At 35.2% G+C, this 20,639-nt stretch overlaps 1 protein-coding gene across 13 annotated transcripts; it reads left to right on the forward strand.

The window, feature by feature from the left end:
- Positions 1–1,442: 1,442 nt before the first annotated feature.
- On the forward strand, positions 1,443–20,332 carry LOC111275894 (putative disease resistance RPP13-like protein 1). 13 transcript variants are annotated; one of them, XM_089754085.1, is made up of 12 exons: positions 1,443–5,868; positions 6,041–6,144; positions 6,324–6,635; positions 7,292–7,887; positions 7,997–8,100; positions 8,280–8,576; positions 17,120–17,198; positions 17,476–17,650; positions 17,769–17,914; positions 18,618–18,818; positions 18,928–19,039; positions 19,632–20,332. In XM_089754085.1, the coding sequence occupies exons 1-2, from the start codon at positions 1,642–1,644 to the stop codon at positions 6,122–6,124; spliced, it is 4,311 nt and encodes a 1,436-aa protein (XP_089610211.1). In that variant the 5' UTR covers positions 1,443–1,641; the 3' UTR covers positions 6,125–6,144; positions 6,324–6,635; positions 7,292–7,887; positions 7,997–8,100; positions 8,280–8,576; positions 17,120–17,198; positions 17,476–17,650; positions 17,769–17,914; positions 18,618–18,818; positions 18,928–19,039; positions 19,632–20,332. The 13 variants fall into 13 exon arrangements, with proteins under 13 accessions (XP_089610211.1, XP_089610209.1, XP_089610210.1 ...); XM_089754083.1 differs by lacking the exons at positions 17,120–17,198; positions 17,476–17,650; positions 17,769–17,914; ... (1 more) ...; positions 18,928–19,039; positions 19,632–20,332 and adding exons at positions 8,843–9,124; positions 9,239–9,846; positions 9,953–10,848; positions 11,018–11,515; XM_089754084.1 differs by lacking the exons at positions 17,120–17,198; positions 17,476–17,650; positions 17,769–17,914; ... (1 more) ...; positions 18,928–19,039; positions 19,632–20,332 and adding exons at positions 8,843–9,124; positions 9,239–9,846; positions 10,590–10,848; positions 11,018–11,515.
- The last annotated feature ends 307 nt before the right edge of the window (positions 20,333–20,639 follow it).

Below are 20,639 nucleotides of genomic sequence, written 5' to 3' on the forward strand. Positions count from 1 at the left end.
TCAGATAAGCTGGTGAACTTTCTAAAAAAGCAGGCAGAATCAAACAAACCCTATGGAGCTATATGTGCATCTCCAGCTTTGTTCTTGGGGCCTCATGGCTTACTTAAGGTCTAATTTTGATCATTTTAACATTTGCATTTCTTGATTATAAAATTTGATAGGAGCTAAGTTGGAACTGTGCTTGCTTTTGCCCTTTGAATTGTGTTATTAATTGTCATAAAACATACATGTGCTTTAAGTTTGTGTCCGATTCTTGTAATCATATTTTTGCCTCAAACATGTGATCTCGAGTGAAAAGAAAATGGTACACAAGTCATGAGGAATCTTCTGCATTTGGTATTCTAGGATGTTTAACGGTTGTATTCTGCTATGGTCTAGGGCAAAAAAGCCACAGCTTTCCCTGCAATGTGCGACAAGCTGTCAGATCAGAATTTCATTGACAACAGAGTTGTGTTGATGGCAACCTCATTAAAAGCAGAAGCCCTGGAACTTCCATGGAACTTCCCTTTTATTTTTTATGTTTTGTAGAATAACTGTTTTTTTTTTTTTTTTCATAAAATTTGAGGACAAATAGAATATTTATTTTTTAAAATTAAAATAAGATATATTATATCTGATAATTTAAAATAAATAATTGTAAATTATATATTTAAAATGATTTTAATAAATAATTATTGATAAAATTTAAATTTAAAATTTTTTTATAAAAAAAAATAATCTTAATTGATTTAATTAATTATTTATTGTTATAATTTTGTTGTTCGTAGAGATAATAAAGCAAAAGATACTTGCTGCTATAAAAAACAAACTTCAACCCACATGGTACCATCAAAGTGCACTAAATTTTGTTTTCTTTCAACAAATAAAAAAGAAAACACTAACAATTTAAGGCAGATAAGAAATGAGAGGTGTGCAATAATTTCATCTTTTTCAGAGCACTACCCACACAGTGCCTTACTTAATAGGACGCCATTTCTACTTTCCTGCTGTTTTCCCATCAGCACTACTGGCTACTTGGGGTCCACCTTTCAATCAGAATTCATCGACTACAAGTCGATGCCTACCTAACTTGTCTGAATTATTAGCCGCAGAAAATTAGGTATTAGGAAGCTGCGTGGATTAGGTACAACATTGATTAGGTACGACAGCCGATAAGATCGGACTAAATTTTTATTCGTTCTTATTTCGATTTAATTGTATATATAAAATTTGAATTCGATATCATTTGATTATTTTTTTATATTTAAATTTGATTTAATTTAATATTATATAAAATTATATTTTATTTTATTTAAAATTAATAAAATATTATTTTAATATAAATATAAAATTAAATAATAAATTAAAAATAAATTTTATATATCAAATCGAATTAAATTTATTTAAAATTCGATCTCAAATGTAATTTAATTTAATTTTATTATTATTTGACTCGATTAGATATCCTATTTAAAAAAATATATCAGATTTTAAAACATCCAACCGAATCGAAATTCGGTGGCTATGGGTTAGACTGTCTTCCGTTAGCATCACGGAGTTGTTGAACTCTTACAAATTAAAGAGAATTAATCTCGTTTTATCCGTATTTCTGTTCTTCTTGTTCATCTCTCTTCACCTTCGTTTCTATAATTCCTTTCCACTATGTCTGTCATTGGAGAGGCTGCTCTTTCTGCGTTTTTGCAGCTGTTGTTTGACAAGTTGGGCAATTTTGCACTCAACTTTGTTACTGATCACAAGCAAGTTTGCGAGCAGCTCAAGGAGTGGGAATCAAAGTTGCCAGATATCCTAGCAGTGCTGAATGATGCAGAGCAGAAGCAGATCAAGGATGAGCTCGTGAAGAAGTGGTTGGCGGATCTCCAAGATTTGGCTTACGATGCAGATGACATCTTGGACGAGTTTGCTCATGAAGCTTTACGTCTCAAGCTCCAACAAAAAACTCAAGCTCAAGCCAGCACGAGTAAGAAACGGAAATTCAGTCCTACCTTCGTTATTAGTTATTTCTCTGCAACTTCTTTTACATTTTGTGATGCGATTATTCCCAAGATAAAAGAGATTAACTCTAGACTGGATGTTTTGGAAAAACGAAGAAGTATATTGGGCTTGACAAAGACTTCTGAAGGTGCAAGCTCCACGAGGATGAAAACAAGGCTGCAACCCACTTCTGTGATGGATGAAACTGTTGCTTATGTTGGTAGAGACGATGAGAAGCGAGAAATACTCGAATTGCTCAAAAGTAATAATGGCCATGAAGATAGAGTTTCTGTCATTTCCATCGTTGGCATTGGAGGGATGGGTAAGACAACTCTTGCTCAGCTTGTTTACAATGACGCCAGCATACAACATTCGTTTGATCACAAGGCCTGGGTATGTGTCTCTGATGACTTTGATGCCATTAAGATAACAAAGTCAATTTTAAAATTCATCACTCCTTCCGAGGCATGTGATGACAATGACTTTAGTTTGCTTCAAGTCAAGATAAAGGAGAAGTTATCTGGAAAAAAATTCTTGCTCGTTTTAGATGACATTTGGGATATGAGTTACAATGAGTGGACCATCTTACGGTCTCCATTTGGAGTAGGAACAAAAATTATTGTGACAACTCGCTTTCAAAGTGTTTCATCTAATATGGTTACTATGAAACCTTTCCCCTTGGATAAATTATCAGATGATGATTGTTTATCTATATTTACTCAACATGCATTAGGAGCAAGGGACTTCAATAGACATCTCGAATTTAAAGATGTTGGGCAGAACATAGTGAGAAGGTGCAGCGGCTTACCTTTGGCAGCAAAAGTCATCGGAGGCCTATTACGCACAACAAGAGATCGTGGTGCATGGGAAAAAATATATGAGAGCGAGATATGGGATTTACCGGAAGATCCATGTGGAATAGTTCCAGCTCTGCGATTGAGCTATCATCATCTTCCTCCGCATTTGAAACAATGCTTTGCATACTGCTCTATAATTCCTAAAGATTATGAATTTGAAGAAGAAGAAATAATCTTGTTATGGAGAGCAGAAGGCTTACTACAACAGAAAGCTGGAAGTCAATGTAGAGATTTCGGTAACCAATGCTTTCGAGATTTAGTGTCAAGGTCATTTTTTCAAATGTCTAATAAAGGCAAATCTTTGTTTGTAATGCATGACCTTATCAACGATTTAGCTCAATTTGTTGCTGGAAAGATATGCTCCAAATTTGAAGGTAGTAAACAACAGGAAATTTCACGTCGCACTCGACATTTATCTTATGTTCAAAGTCGGTATGATGGAGTGAAGAAGTTTGAAGCATTTGATCAAGTGGAGCATTTGCGAACCTTTCTACCATTAAGGTTGCAACGGAAACGTGTTTCCTTTTTTACCGAAGTTGTCCTTTTTGATTTGTTGCCTAGACTTAGGTGCTTAAGGGTGCTTTCTTTTAAGGGGTATCGGATGAGTGAGTTGCCTGATATTTTTGAAAATTTAAAACATCTACGCTACTTGGATTTTTCTTACACTCAAATAAAATGTTTACCTGATTCTCTATTTACCCTTTATCATTTGGAAACTTTGAAATTGAAAAGGTGCAAGGAACTTGAAAAATTGCCTCTGGAGATAGAAAATTTGGTCAACTTGCATTATCTTAGCATCAGGGGTGCACGTTTAATAAAAAGGATGCCTTCAGGAATTGGTAAACTAACCAATCTTCAAAGGCTATCTGATTTTGTTTTAGGCGGAGGCGATGGTCATCTTATAAAAGAGGTGAAAATTTTGTCAAATCTCAAGGGTGAATTTTGTCTTTCAGGATTGGAGAACGTTGTTAAAGATCAAGATGCTTGGGAAGCAAAGTTAAGTGAAAAGGCAGAGGTTGATAAGTTGGAATTAAAGTGGAGTGGTCACTTTGGTAATAACGCAAGGAATAAAGAAGTGGAAGAAAAGGTGTTGAACTTTCTTTGTCCTCATAAACAGAAGCTTGAGGAGCTCAGCATTGTGAATTATGGAGGTGCAAAATTCTCATTTTGGATAGCAGATTCTTCCTTTGAAAATATGTTGTCTTTGAAGCTCATCAATTGTAAAAATTGCAAATCACTACCATCAATTGGAAAGTTGCCAAGGTTGAAAAATGTTTACGTTAGGGGAATGGATGAGGTAAAAGAAATTGGTGTTGAGTTCTTTGGAGGAAATCAACCGAATGCATTTGCTTCATTAGAGGATCTGTGTTTTGAGGATATGCCAAACTGGAAAGATTGGGACTGTTGTGAATGTGATGATCAAGTTTCGAAATTCCCCAGGCTTCGTCAGCTTTCAATCCTAGAGTGTCCTCAATTGTTGGGAAGGCTGCCTAACTGTCTTCATTCCTTACAGGAACTTGTAATTCGTGGGTGTCAGCAGTTGGTAGTTTCAATTTCAAGACTTCCATTGCTATGTGAATTAGAAATACATGGGTGTAAAGAATTGATGTATAGCAATTGTGTGGACGTTACCTCATTGAAAAGAGTCTCTCTTTCAGGCATTTCAAAGTTTGGTATTCCACCAGAGAGGATAGTGTCCACATTGCCTAAATTGGAACGTTTTCGCCTTGGTGGTTGTAAGGAGTTGGCATCTTTATCGCAAAACGGGCTAGGATTCCTTGGGCATCTAAGCTCCCTTCGCGAGATTGAAATATCTGACTGCCCCCAACTGGTGTCCTTAGAGACAGAGGAGGTGAACGAAGAGAAATTGCAACTTGGGAAGATTTGCAGTATTGAATCTCTGACAATAATATATTGTGAAAGGCTCAATAGACTGCCAAAAGCCTTGCATAGTCTCACATTCCTTGCAGAGATTCAAATTGGAAAGTGCCCAAGCTTGGTTTCTTTTGCCAAGAATAACTTGCCCCCTGCTTTAAAAAGGCTGATGATTTGGGAGTGCGATAATTTGCAATATTTGGTGGATGAAAGAGAAAATAAGAGTACGAGTAACGAATGTCTTCTTGAGCGGTTGGAGATTTTTGACTGTAAGTCTCTAATATGTTTATCATCAAGGAGTGATTTTCTCATTCGGCTTCGATATCTCATGATTCAGAATTGCCAAAAGCTGACTTCCTTATTTTTAGACGCCGAGTTACCTGTAACGCTTAAACGGCTACAAATTGATTCTTGTCAAAATTTGGAATGCATAGCCCAAGAATTTCACCAAACCACTTGTCTTGAATCTATTCGGATCTACAGCTGTATGAATGTTAAATCTTTACCGCGAAGATTAGACAAGCTCAGCCATCTTCAGGAGATTAAAATTAGCTTGTGTCCAAATCTGGTTTCTTTGGAAGAAAGTGGGTCGCCCGCCGCCAACCTCAGAATTTTCTCAATCGAGGGTTGTGAAAATTTTGGAGCCCTTCCCAAGTGCATGAAAAACTTCACCTCCCTTCAGGAATTGAAAGTGTGGGAGTGTTCGGCTGACATATTCTTCCCAGAAGAGGGTTTCCCTTCCAACCTCAGATCTCTAGAAATCTCCAAAGCACCCAAAATTTATTGTTCACTTGTTGAATGGGGATTGCATAGACTCACCTCTCTCCGAAAACTCCTCATTAGCGGTGAAGGATGCTCAGATGTAGTGTCGTTTCCGGAAGAGAAGACAGGAATGATGCTGCCTCCTTCTCTAACCTCTATCTCCATAGGATATTTCGAAAATCTGCAATACATGTTCTCCAATGGTTTTCAAAACCTCACCTTTCTTCGATCTTTGTACATCTATCATTGTTCTAAGCTCACAGCTCTTCCAGATAAAGACATGCTTCTCTCGCTTGGTGGACTACGGATTGTGGGTTGTCCATTGCTAAAAGAAGAGTGCAAAAGGGGTAAAGGACGAGAGTGGTCCAAGATTGCCCACATACCTTCTGTTGAAATTGATTGGGTAAGGATCATCCCGAAGGTATTAAATTGAAATTCGGCCCTTATTTCCCCACTCTCTAACCACAGGTGTGAAACCACTTTAAATATTGATCAATTTTCAGTGTTTTCTATCTGTTTTTCCTTGCCAACAAGATAATAATTGCAATCAGTATTTTTTTTTATTATTTTGGTAGGTTTTGAAAGCAAAATTGGTGACAAAATGGGATTTTAAAAGATCCTTTCAAGGAAAATGGTGGAGCCATCGAACTCTGCTTTAGCTTATTTGACTGATAGAGTGGTTAGTTAGTTCTGTACTCCTATTACTTTTGTAAATTTGTTTGACAAACAGGAAAGGGGTCTTCGCAGACTAACCTTCACTAGACATTCATTCACTGTGATAGATGTTAAGATGCAATCTTTTGCCACATATGAGATAGGAGTAATGTTTCTTACCTCTTATACCTCTCCTGTCTTCAGGGATTTGCCTAATATAAAAAACCAATGTTCAAGAGCTTGGAGAACTTCACTGAATGTTTCAGCATCCTTTCTGAAAAGAAGTTGCTTTCTCTCTTCTCCAACTATGTATTTATAATGGCTTTTCTCGGTAAAAGTTAACAGCGTAGAAGGATGAAGGATGGATTGGTTGAAGATAGCCTTGTACTTTATGCTTGTACTAGTAACAGCTTATTTGTTATCTGGGAGGAAAAATGGACTCTGTTTGATCTCATGAGGACAAAACTGGGAGAAAACTAGTGAATACACCCTTTTCAATCAGAGTTTCAACCATAGGTATGTCATTCTTTTTTATTCATTTTCAAGGATGGATTAAAATTTTGATGAGGACAAGGTCTTCATTTAGTTTTACATGCAGAATTCTCAACAAGAATATGAAGCCAAAAGGATTAAATTCATAAACATATTAATAAACTTGATGATTGCACTATGTTCTTTTTTGTTAACTTCTTAGAAATAAGATTAAAAAATTTATGACATTGCATATGGCATTTTAGTTAGAAAATATTTGACATTTCATTGTTACTATTGAAGGATGTTTGGATATGCAGTCATCTCCGAAATCTGTAATAGATATTTCAGGGGATTTCAAAATCTCACCCCTCTTAGTTATTTGTACATTTTTGGGTACACATCTCTTCTGAAAAAAGACATGCTTCTCTCACTTGGGCAACTATCTTTGCTAAATAAATAGCGATAGAGGGATAAAATATGAGAATGGTGCAATATAGCCACATACCTTGTGTTGTAATTGTTGGTGGATGCATCATCACAATTCTCAGGGTAGCCCTGATTTTCTCATGGTCATACCAAAGGTATGAAATAGTTTAAAAGATAGGAAAAATAATTACATATAAATATTTGGTTTATTTGATTCTTGTTAGATAGAAGATAGAAGTAATGACAATGTGATATGTTGTTAACTTTTACAGCCAATTTGAAGGTTCAAAGCTAAATCTTGACAGGGGGTGTTCTATCACTGTATTTGAAGTTTCAGTAGTACTTGAAAGGCTTCACCTTTCCTTTTTCCGCCACACTGATGCTTACACTAGCCACATCATTGTCCAAAGTTTAACCACTCAATGAGAAATGCCTGTATAACTACAGATGTTGTGTTTACAGACATTTAAACTCTGCAATAGAGGTGAAGGATGCTAAGATGTGGTGTCATTTCCAGAAGAAGAGATAGGAATGATGCTGCCTCCTTCTCTAACCCATTTCTGTATAGAAAATTTTGAAAATCTGAAATACATATTCTCCAAGGCTTTCAAAACCTCACCTCTCTTCAATATTTGTACATCTCTTATTGTTCTAAGCTCACAGCTCTTCCAGATAAAGACATGCTTCTCTAGCTTGAGGAACTACGGATTCGGGATTGTCCATTGCTAAAAGAAGAGTGCAAAAGGGGTAAAGGATGAGAGTGGTCCAAGATTGCCCACATTCCTTTTGTTATAATTGATTGGGACAGGATCATCCCAAAGGAATTAAATGGAACTTCGGCCATGATTTACCCACTCTCAAACCACAGGTGTGAAACCACTTTAAATATTGATCAATTCTCATTGCCATTTATCTGTTTTTCCTTGCCAACAAGATAATAATTGCAATCAGTATAATTTTTTTTATTATTTTTGCAGGCTTTGAAAGCAAAATTGGTGACAAAATGGGATTTTAAAAGATCCTTTCAAGGAAAATGGTGGAGCCATCGAACTCTGCTCTAGCTTATTTGATTGATAGAGTGGTTAGTTAGTTCTTTACTACTATTACTTCTGTAAATTTGTTTGACACACAGGAAAGGGGTCTTCACAGACTAACCTTCATTAGACATTCATTCACTGTGATAGATTTTAAGATGCAATCTTTTGCCACATATGAGATAGGAGTAATGTTTCTTACCTCTTATACCTCTCCTGTCTTCAGGGATTTGCCTAATATCAAATTCCAATGTTCAAGAGCTTGGAGAACTTCACTGAACGTTTGAGCATCCTTTCTGGAAAGGACTGCCTTTGTCTCTTCTCCAACTATGTATTTATGATGGCTTTTCTCCATAAAGGGATGAAGGATGGATTGGTTGAAGATAGCCTTCTGCTTTATTCTTATGCTAGTAACAGTTTATTTGTTATCTGGGAGGAAAAATGGAATCTGTTTGATCTCACTGGGACAAAACTGGCAGAAAACTAGTGAATACAGACTATTCAATCAGAGTTTCAACCATAGGTATGTCAAGCTTTTTTTCTATCTTTTTTTTCATTTTCAATGATTGATCAAAATTTTGATGAGGACAAGGTGTTCATTTAGTTTTACGTGCAGAATTCTCAACAAGAATATGAAGCCCAAAGGATTAAATTCATAGATATAATAAACATGATGATCGCACCGTGTTCTTTTTTATTAACTTCTTAGAAATAGGATTGCAAAATTTATGACATTGCATATGGCATTTTAGTTAGAAAATATTTGACATTTCATTATTACTATTGAAGGATGTTTGGATATGCGGTCATCTCTGAAATCTGTATTAGATATCCTCCAAGGGTTTCAAAATCCCACCCCTCTTAGTTATTTGTACATTTTTGGGCACACATCTCTTCCGAAAAAAGACATGCTTCTCTCACTTGGGCAACTATCTTTGCTAAATAAACAGCGATAGAGGGATATATTATGAGAATGGTCCAATTTAGCCACATACCTTGTGTTGTAATTGTTGGTGGATGCATCATCTCAATTCTCGAGGCAGCCCTGATTTTCTCATGCTCATACCAAAGGTATGAAATAATTTAAAAGACAGGAAAAATAATTAAATATAAATATTTGGTTTATTTGATTCTTGTTAGATACAAGATAGTAGTAATGACAATGTGATATGTTCATTTTTACAGCCAATTTGAAGCTTCAAAGCTAAATCTTGACAGATGGTGTTCTATCACTCTATTTGAAGGTTCAGTAGTACTTGAAAGGCTTCACCTTTCCTTTTACCTCCACACTTACGTTTACACTAGCAACGTCAAGGTCCAAAGTCTAACCTTTCAAAGAAAGATGCCTGTATAACTACAGATGTGGTGTTTACAGGCATTTTAAACTCTATATTGGTGGTGATGGATGCTCATATGTGGTTTCGTTTCCAGAAGAAGAGATAGGAATGATGCTGCCTCGTCTCACCTTTTTCTCCATACAAAATTTCGAAAATCTGAAACACATGTTCTCCAAGAGCTTTCAAAACCTCTCCTGTCTTCAATATTTATTCATCTTTGATTGCTTTATGCTCACATCTCTTCCAGGAAAAAGACATGCTTCTCTTGCTTGGGAAGCTAGAGATTCACTGTTGCCCATTGCTAAAAGAAGAGTGCAAAAGGGGTAAAGGACGAGAGTGGCTCAAGATTGGCCACATACCTTCTGTTGAAATTGACTATGAAAGCATCATCCTGAAAGGATTGAATTGAAGATTACGTTGGAAAAGCCAATCCTCATTTCATTGCTCAAAACAAAGGTGTGAAGCCATTTTAAGGATAGAGCGTTCCAGTGCTTTTCATTTTGACTTATTTTATTTACCTTAGCATCAAGACAATAATAGTGATTACTATGATTTTTTACAGACAATTTGGAAGCTAAAGTGGTGGGAAACGGGCTTGTTTAAAAAAATATTTTCAAGGAAAATATCGAAGCTATCTAAGTCTGCTTTGACCTATTTGATTAATGTAACGGTCATTTAATTAATTCTCTGCAACTTTTATCTACAATGCAGAATGTTTTTTTTCCATCTCTAATATTGTTCATAACAATTAACAATTAGTTCTATATATTGAAAAAATGTTCTCCATTCTTAATGTGATGAAAATTTTGTATAGTTTTTATATAATTTCAAACTATGCCAACTATGCTTCTTTTGCCAACCCTTTAACTTATTTCTTACATTTTCATTGTTCACATCTAGTCTCTTTGTGCTCATTTAACATTTTGATCTTACTTTTGTAAATTTTTTGGAGAGACAGAGGAATGGGGAATAAGATTGCATCTCTGTTAATATTACTTTTGTAAATTTGTTTGGGTAGGTCTTCACAAACTAACCTTTATTAGACATTTTTTTGGCCAATCATTTGAAGTTCTTTGATGATGATAGATGTTAGAAGGCTATAGCTTTGCCACATATGAGATAGGAATAATGTTGCTTAAGTCTTATATCTCCTTTTCCTAAGGGATTCACTGATTATGAATACCTTCAAGAGCTTTCAGAACTTCGCTCCAAGTTTGTGCATCCCTTCCGGAAAGGAATTGCTTTCTCTCTTCTCAAACTATGTATTGATGGCCTTTCCCTGCTAAATTAACAGCATGGAAGGGATAAAGGAAGGGCTGCTTAAAGATTTCATATCTGCTTTATGCTTGTATTAGTAACAGATGATTACTTGTTATCTGGGAGATAAAGTGGAATCTTTTTGACCTCACGAGAAGGAAACTGTGAGAAAACCAATGAATATACCCTATTCAATCATAGGTATGTCTATCCTAATTTTCTTTTTATTTTAATGAGGGCAAAGTGTTGTTCATTACTTCATTTATTAATCAAAATGAAGACTGCACTAGTTTTTTATTAACTTCTAATAAAGAAGATTGCATATGGGATTTTAGTTAAAGATATTTGACATTTCATTATACTATTGAAGGGTGTTTGGAGATGCCATCATCTCCAAAATATGAAATACGTATCCTCCAAGAGCTTTCAAAGCCTCACCTCTCTTCAGTATTCGTGCATTTATGGCCACACGTCTATTCTGGAAAAAGACATGCTTCTCTCATTTGAGCAACTATCTTTGCTAAAAATGTGGTTAAAAGGGGATAAAGTTTGAGAATGGTCCAAGATAGCCACACACCATCTGTTGTGTTATTGATGGATGCATCATCACAATTCTAAGGGTACCACCGGCATGAGATGGTTTCCAAGATAGGCAAGATAATTAAATACGAGTATTTGATTTATTGGTTCTCATTCGATAGATGATTGTAACAAGTAGCAAGTATGACATTTTATTGATTATTTTTACTGGTAAAATATAGTTTCAAAGTCAAATATGTGACAAAGTTGGCTTTCTATTACTCAACGGCAAGAGAAGTGCTGTCAACGCTTGTCCTTTTTCTCTTCCTATCTGCATTGAAATTAACTATGACATGATCAATGTGAGAACTTTTAACACTAAAAGACTAATGCTTGTATAAATGCAGGCATTTCTCAAGATCCCTTTATGCAAATCTCATGGTTTGTCCTTCAGAACTAGTAACCATCAAGGTTGGAGGGATCAGTTGATTCTGTGCAGCTTTTAATGTCATTTACGATACGAAATTGAAAAGATTATCAGAAAATATGCATGGAATTTTTTTAATTATACTTGCCTTGTGAAATTCTTAGTTTTTTTATACTGGAGCATCCCTGCTTTAAATTTAAGAAATTGGAAGTTCCTCAGTGCTCTTTCCAGGGTTATTCTCATTAAAGTCTGTGTAGTGTGTCATTGATGAGATGCAATTGATTCTGCCTCCCTCCATTGTTGACAACAGTAACAAAATTTCAAAATCCAAAATGCCTATCCTTCAAGGGATTGCAGAAGTACTTGTACATCTATAATTGCTCCAAGCTCAAATCTCTTCTAGAAAATGTGATGAGCTTGATGGAAAAGAGCAATAGTGGCATGAGAAAGACTATGACAGAAAATAGCAGGAATCACTATAAGATGAGCCGAAAGCTTACAATAGAATGGGTGAATATAAGAAGGAAGATGGTGATGTCAGTTATTAATATATTGGGGTCAGTTATTAAATTATTGACTAGTAATACTTTGCAACTTTGTATTTTTTACAGTTTGCATGACAGTTCCATAATAGCTGTCTTTAAATAATTTATGGTTGTAATTAATTTTTATGAATGAAAATATATTTTTTCCTCTGAATCCCTCTCTATTCTCTTCTTAGTCTCCTCAATTCCTTTTGTTCTCTCCTTAGTTTTTTTAATTCTCTTATGTTCTCTTCTTAATCTCTAAAATCTTAATCAAGTCACAACTGAGTCATGATAAATTAGTATCAGAGCTCGTTGCGATCTTATATCAACGTTGGGAAAGAGTAGGAAAAACTCTTGCTGAAGGCACTCGATTGAATAGCTTGCATGAACAAGTCCAAAATATCTTGACGTAGTTGAAGGACATGAAGGCAACACAGATCTGCATGTCAAAACTATGAGAAGATAAAAAAAAAAGGAGTTGGAAATCAAAATGGTTGAGAATCAAAACAGTTTGACCAAGATGCTGGAATCTTTATTGCAGAAAGGAGAATATCTAACCCAGCCAGATCTAGGAGGAAATGAGCATGTTGGTAGTTCTCATTTGGCTTGTGCAAACTAAAAGGGAGGGTAAGAATCCTATTAAGATAACTGTTATTGATGAATATAATAAGTTTAGCTATAGGACTGATGATCCGGGGTTACTACTCAAACTTCAGGACAGTAACCTTAATAATATACATAATAGCATGATGGCAGGCAATAAGCTTCATCTAGAACCAACTACCCATAAGCTTAAATGTTTTTACTTCTTGGCCAAAAATCGAACTTCCATTATTCAAAGGTGAGAATCTTAGAGGATGGTTAAGAAAATGTCAGAAGTATTTTAGCATTTTTGGATGGTTAGCTCATCAAAAAATGAAGATAGCTGCTATGTATTTAGCTAGTAGAGTAGAAATCTGGTTTGATGGATATTTGATGTAGAAACCAAAATTTACATGGTAAAAATTTTCTCATGATCTCTGTCAGAGATTTTTAGACAAGATCGGTTTAGATGTAATTGAGAAATTTAATAAACTAACTCAAAAGAGCATAGTGGAAGAATATCAAGAGAAATTTAAAGAGTTTAGGCCATTCATGCTTCAGAATAACCCCCATTTGGATGAGTTATATTTTGTATCCAGTTTTATAAATGACCTAAAGAAAAATCTCAAACCAAGAGTTAAGCTAGTGAGCCTTGGACTTTGACAACAGCTTATAGGTTAGCTAAGTTATATCAGCTAGCCTTGGAAGTTGAATACCCTGCTAAACCCAGTTCCACCAATAACACCTATATTCCTTTCGAGATCCCTTATAAACCTTGGTCCCAACCACAAAAAGTCACTCCTAATACAACATCAATGAAGTAAACTCTCCTGGTGAACTCTCTTGGCATTAAAAGAAGGACAAAAAGTTGCATTAAAAGAAGGTGGTCCTAAGAAAGCTAGCCTAAAGCTTATTTTTTGAGATAATTTACAGAAGCTAGCCTGCAAGGATCCTAAGATGTTGAGAGAAATGTTCATGATCGGTGAGAAGTGTGATCATGTGGAAACACTAACTGTGCTTGAGCCAATAATAGCTTCTTACGAGGACATATTTAGGGAGCCTACAGGATTACCACCAGAGAGAGTGCAAGATCATAACATACCCTTGAAACTAGGCTCTCAACCTTTTAGCCTAAGACCTCACAGATTCAACTTGAAAGTCAAATAGCATAAATGTTGTCTTCCTTCGTTATACGAACTAGCAAGAGTCTTTTGCTTCTCTATGTTTGTTAGTTAAGAAGAAGGATGGCACTTGGAGGATGTGTATCCACTACAGAAAATTAAATGCAATGACAGTGAAAAATAAATTCCTTATACCTATAGTGGAAAACCTCTGGATGAGCTGAAAGGAGCCCATTACTTCTAAAAAAACCTTCAGATCAAGATAAATGACATTCATCAGACAGTTTTCAGAACTTATCAAGGATATTACGAATTTAAGGTAATGCCATTTAGATTTACCAATGCAACTGTGACCTTTCAATCTCTCATGAATGATATATTTGCTCCTTATTTGAGAAAATTTATGCTAGTATTTTTTGATGATATTCTTGTCTATAGTTGTAACTTGAAAAAACATGCAAAACATTTAAACATTGTATCTATAATACTAAACAAGAACACACTTTGTGCAAAAAAAAAAAGCAAGTGTTTTTTTTTTGTCAAAGACAGGTTGAATATTTAGGGCACATCATATCAGTTGAAGGGGTATCTATAGATCATGCTAAGATAAAAGCAATGCAAAACTGGTCACAGCCTAAGAGCCTTAAGTCTTTAAGGGGATTTTTTGGATTGACTGGATATTACTAAAAGTTCATAAAAAGCTATAGAGAGATCAATAAGCCACTGACAGATATGCTTAAAAAGAATGGGTTTAAGTGGACACTTGCAACAATATCAGCTTTTAATTGACTTAAGGGAGCCATGTGTTTTGCCTCTATCCTATCATTGCCTGATATCAATAAATCTTTTATACTAGAAACTGATGCTAGCAACAACATAGAGACCTTTCTATTTATGAAAGGAGTATTTAGCCATACTAATGGCAATAACAAAATGGAGACACTACTTGGAAGGAAAACCATTCATTATCAAGACAGATCATGAAGCCTAAAGCATTTGCTTGAGCAGAAGTTGACCACCACCATTCAAAAAAGAAAACTAACCAAATTACTTGGATTGGATTACTCTATACAGTATACAAAGGGCATGATGAATATAGCAGCAGATGCCTTATCTAGGCAACATGAAGAGGAAGCACAAAGCTATAGCTTGCAATCCACTACATTTATACTAGAGTAGATAAAGGAGATCAAGTATAGTTATAATGGTGATACACTGTCATAAGAGCAAATTAAAGCTCCTATCATCCATCCTCTATAATTTTCACTATTTATTCAATAATGGAGTTTTAAGATTTAAAGGTAAAGTGTATGTAGGTAATAGTGGGTAATTAAGAGAGAAAATTTTGCAAGCCTTGCATGATTCACCTCAATGGGGCATTCAAGAATTCAAGCTACCTACCACAGACTTAAATTGAATTTTTATTGGCTTGAGATAAAGATATAAGTCCATAAATATATCTAATAGTGTGATACCTATCAAAAGAACAAAGATGAACATGTTTTTTATCTTGGTCTTCTGCATCCAATTCCTATACCACAGCAAGCCTGGAATGTAATCAACATGGATTTTGTTGTAGGGTTGCCCTTATCTAAAAAATTTAAATAGTGATAGTGGATAAATTCACTAAGAATAGTCACTTTTTTTTTGTCCCATCCTTTTACAGCTATGGAAGTAGCTAAAATATATCTAAGCCAAGTTCATAAACTACATATGATTCCTAGAATTGCTATTTCTAACAAAGATCTAGTATTCACTGGTCTATTTTCGTAAGAGTTGATGAAATTATTAGAAACCACAGTTCATTTCAGTACAACTTATCATCCAGAATCTTATGGGCAAACTGAGAGAGTTAATCAATGTTTGAAGCAGTATTTACGGTGTATGTGTTTTTCAAGCCTAAAAGTTGGGTTCAATGGCTACCGTTAGCCAAATGGTGGTATAATACAAACTATTACCCTTTTATGGGAATGTCTTAATTTCAGGCTTTGTATGGTTATAAACCACAGCATGGGATGCAAATACTTAAGCAAAAGGGGTGAATGTGGAGGAATTACTGAAAGATAAAGAACAAGTCAGTAGGTTGATAGTTGAATAGTTGAATAAAGCTCAATAGAGGATGAAATTATATGCTGACAAGAAAAGAAGTGAAAGAGAGTTTTTAAAACTCCAACCTTATAAACAAACCTCTTTGCTGTGAGTTTAAAACTTTCATCCAGATATTATAGTCCTTATTCTATATTAGCCAAAATTGGTTCAGTTGCTTATAAATTGCAGTTACCTCCTATTTTTAAAATTCATCTAGTGTTTAATGTCGGTTTGTTAAAAAAAAAGTTAGAAACAAGGTAGTTCCTAGCCTAGCTCCACCAGAAACTAATGAAGATAGACAACTGTTTGTATATTTTGCTGCTATGATTGATAAACAAATGGTTAAGAGGCATAACAAAACTGTTACCCAACTCCTGGTGGTATGGTCAAATTTAGGGCTTGATAACTCAACTTGGGAAGACTATATATTATTGAAGTCATAGTTTCCAGAATTTGATCCTTAGGGATAAAAATGTGGTGAAAATGAGGGTATTGTGATGAGCTTGATGGAAAAGAGCGATAGTGGCATGAGCAAGACTATGACAAAAAATAACAAGAATCATTAAGAGATGAGCCGAACACTTACAACAAAAGGCGTGAATATGAGAAGGAAGATGGTGATGTTAGTTATTAATATATTATGGTTAGTTATTAATCTATTGACTAGTAATACTCTTGCAACTTTGTATTTTTTACAGCTTGCACAACAATTCCACAATAGCTGTATTTAAATAATTTATGGCTATAATTGATTTTCATGAATGAAAAGATATTTTTTCCTCTAAATTCCTCTCTGTTCACTTTTTAGTCTCCTAAATTCTTCTCTGCTCTCTCCTTAGTTTTTTCAATTCTCTTTCGTTCTCTTCTTAATCTCTAAAACCTTAATCAAGTCATAACTGAGTCGTGATAGAAAAGTTCGTACTTCTCTTGCCTAGGCAACAAATATTTAAGGTTTTTCTTTGTTAAAAGAACAGTGTAAAAGGGATAAAGGACGAGAGTGGTCCAAGATATCCCACATATCTTGTGTTATAATTGTTAATGGATGTAACATCAAAATTAACCCTGGAGCGGCCCTGATTTCTTCACACTCAATCCACAGGCATGAAACTGTTTAAAAGAAAGGCTAGATAATTGAATACTGATATTTGATTTCTTTAGATGGATAGAAGATAATACTGAGTGTGAAATTTTATTGATCATGTTTGCAGGCAATACGAAGCTTGAAAGCTAAATGTGTGACAAAGTGGGCTTTCATTACTCTATTCAGACTTCAGAGGTCAAGGCATTGTAAGGCTTGTCCTCATATACATTGAAATTAATGATTATCTATGTTCAATGTTTAGCCATTAAAAGAAAATTTTATGTTTTTAAAATGCTAGGTAGTTTTATTGTAAATATATTTTGGTAATAATCAATCTTGGAATTCATGGTTCATACTGTAAATAGTACAAGTGCTAGCTTTTTGCGCCTACACAGACTAAATTTGTTAAGTTTGCACTTGCTTTATACTTGTACTTATTTCCATTTAGTTATTTTTTTCAGATTTAGTTTTTTTTTTTTATAGGGAAGCAATAAAGCATGCCTGGTACCAATTGTGGAGTCCTTGAAAGCATCAAGACGCAAGTGGCAGATGGGTGGCTTTATAGGCCCATGTACTTCCCCTGCAGTTTTACTTGCTTGTGTCTGCTAAGGAATTAAAAGTTTGTACTCAGTAATGCTGTCTGCTGAAGTAATTGAAAGTATGTATTTAGTGATGATGCACTGGTATATCATTTCAGATATGCCATTTTTGGTATCAGTGCTATAGTGGATTATAGGTATGATCAAACTTATAATTAGAGGGATTATTTCTGACAGGCTGCTTGTCATCTGTCGTTTATGGAGCAAATTACATCCATAAAGTTGTTAAATTAAGAGTTTGAAGAGTAAATCGAGTTTGGATAGGGGAGCATTAGATTGATTGCTCTTCTGATCCAAACAAGTGAAATTCCATAACTATTCAGGTGAGATTTTAGCTTGGATTTACTACTTTCACTTTACCAACTCTTGATATAATAGTATGCATGTTTGAAGTATGTCCTAACGTACGTTATCTTTTGTAGTTAGATGCATATGAGATAAGGATATTTTCTTTGGTAGTTTGATGAAGGGATTGGATCTTAAGACATGGGTGGCTTTGGTTTAGGTGATGTGACAAAGTGACACATTACGCTGCCCAAACATGATCCTTAAGTCTGAAGCTTGTCCTGGCGAAACACGACCTATCTATGGGTCCAAGTGTAAACTTGCTACTATTTTTTTTCTGCTCTCCTCATTAGACAAACTTCGAACACTATTCTAATTAAAAGGAATCAAAGCTTGCATTTGCCTGCTTTCCGTTTTATTGATTCTGGAATGGAAAGCTGTAGCTGGGTGCTTCAGATTGGAGCATGAGCAAGATATATTGTTGGTTTTGAATGGCGATTACTATTTATTTCTTTTTGTAGGTTGTCTGCAGCTAGAAAATTAGTTATCTTGATTTCCATATGTTCATCATTTCTTTGCTCATGTGATTAGGTGCAATCCAAAGTAACTTGATTTACGTTTTTTATTGCTCAATTCCAATGCTTATTATGAATTTCAGTTTTGTCTTCCATGTATTAATGAGTTGAAGTTCTGTGGTTATATTCTGATTTCAGTACAATAATGAACATTTTTTTCGGTTAGCTTCAGGTTCTTCATCTGATTGCTTGTGGTGTAGAAGAATTTGAAGCAGTTTTGGTAATTGATATTCTGCAAGCATAAGCATATATTGTGGTGGCCTCTGTTGGAAACAATATGTAAATTCTGGCTTCCCAGAAAGTTAAATTTGTGGCATATATGCGCCTTGAAGCTGTCAAACTTTCATATGAGATTATATTCTTGCCAGTAAGATGGGACTTCATCATTTTCCTTCTGATGGGTGCAGTTGACTCTTTCTTTTTTTATTCCTCTATTATTATAGTTTTTGACTGTGTGTTGCATATTTTCATTTTAGAAAGTAGTTCCCTAGCATTCCTCAACCCAAAGAAGCTTGTGAACTGCACAAACAAGCAAGCAGTATATTTGCATCACTAGCTTTGGTTTTGGTGCCCAATGGCTTACGCAAGGTATCATTATCAAGCTCTCATACATCACTAGCTTTAGAAAATTGCATGTATAGAATAATCTTGCATGACTTAACCAATGTTCTAAATCTAATCGTTAATGGACTTAAAGAACTGAAAGGAGAAAAAAAAAATACACATTTCAGTTTTGCTCTATGAACAAGTGTCTAAAGGGGTGATTTGAACATGATTCTAATGTGATTTTCTTTTACTGGTGGCTGTTTAGATACTTTGTCTTTCTCTTGACTCATTGGCTAAATTACACAACAGGAGATAACCGCCTACTTTATCCATCTCACTCGTAGTGTGCCTCAGGCACACGATCTTAAACCTTCTACAAGAGAATGTCACATGGCTACAAGTTCATTCACAATTCTTTGGACTTGCGCATGTGATTTTTGGTTTTGGAAATTTTTAACTTTGAAATTGGTATTGAAATTGTTGTAATTTCCCCTGTGATTAGACTCATTTTAAGATATAAAGTTTGAATTAAAAGATAGTTATACTTTAGTCTTCGGGATTTTAGCGTTCTTGGCTAAACACTGGTTGTACTCTGCTTTGGTCCAAACACTGGTTGTACTCTGCTTTGGTCCAGGGCAAAAGGAGACAGCTTTTCCTGCAATGTGCTAGATAGTTATACTTTAGTCTTCGGGATTTTAGCGTTCTTGGCTAAACACTGGTTGTACTCTGCTTTGGTCCAGGGCAAAAGGAGACAGCTTTTCCTGCAATGTGCTGCTAGCTGTCAGATCAGCAGGAATGAAATTGTGGTTGATGGCAACTCCACAACCAGCAGTTGCCAGGGACTTACATCTCTGGAAGTTATTCAATTCATTATCCTTGTAAGCTTAACTATTTGCAAGAGTTCTTATATGATACAAATAAAATAATTTTACAACTCTTAAAATTATCTAAATATTTCTATTTTCATCTGTTTTTTTTTTTTTAATATGAAACCACATTTTTTTCACAATCATTTCCTGCTGCTTTTTTTAAAAAAAAAAAAAAAACTTTCTCTTCTTTCTTATAAGGAACCAACTGCCTCTTTCAAAAAAAAAACACATAGCCCAGATTCCGGCGACCGACAGTCTGTCGGATCATCGCACAACGCCATGGGGATTTTTTCAGCCCAAATTTTCACCGTTCGCTCTCTTCAGCCTTCTCGTCTCAGATCTGAGCCCGGATTTTCCTAAATCACGCTCTAAAGTCCTAGATCTAATGTTGAAGCCCGAAATTTTAGAACCCCCAAAATCTTCCCTTCGTCGTCCGATCTCTCCGAAACTAAACTATGTTGACTCATCCTCCTCCTCTACCTTTCCACCGTTTCGGATTGTCCTAAAAGCTGGCCGCCGCAAACCATCCTCTTTACGCCAATGCCGTTTCATCTTTCTTTTTTTCTTCTTCTTCCTTTTTCCTTTCTTCTCTACAAATGCTGCCAAGCCTACCTAAGAACAACTCTAAACCCATGAAACTACTTCTTACTAAAACCACAGTAGCTGCTTTTTTTCTTTTTTGTATATGTTGGCACTGCTTCTCCCCATTTCAGGGGATGTGTTTGATTTTTCTTGGGTGCTTGGCTATTGATGCTAGTGGGGGTGATTCGATT

The sequence above is a fragment of the Durio zibethinus genome, chromosome 25 (genome assembly GCF_047325235.1).
Source record: "Durio zibethinus cultivar Kanyao isolate XHJ-2024 chromosome 25, ASM4732523v1, whole genome shotgun sequence".
Taxonomy (NCBI): domain Eukaryota; kingdom Viridiplantae; phylum Streptophyta; class Magnoliopsida; order Malvales; family Malvaceae; genus Durio; species Durio zibethinus.

What these genes read in the sequence shown, in the direction of transcription:
- LOC111275894 (XM_089754085.1), top strand. Translation starts at nt 1,642, where the DNA reads ATGTCTGTCATTGGAGAGGCTGCTCTTTCTGCGTTTTTGCAGCTGTTG. An exon ending in CTTCTGTTGAAATTGATTGG is followed by an intron (nt 5,869 to 6,040) that starts GTAAGGATCATC and finishes TTATTTTGGTAG; the next exon opens with GTTTTGAAAGCAAAATTGGT.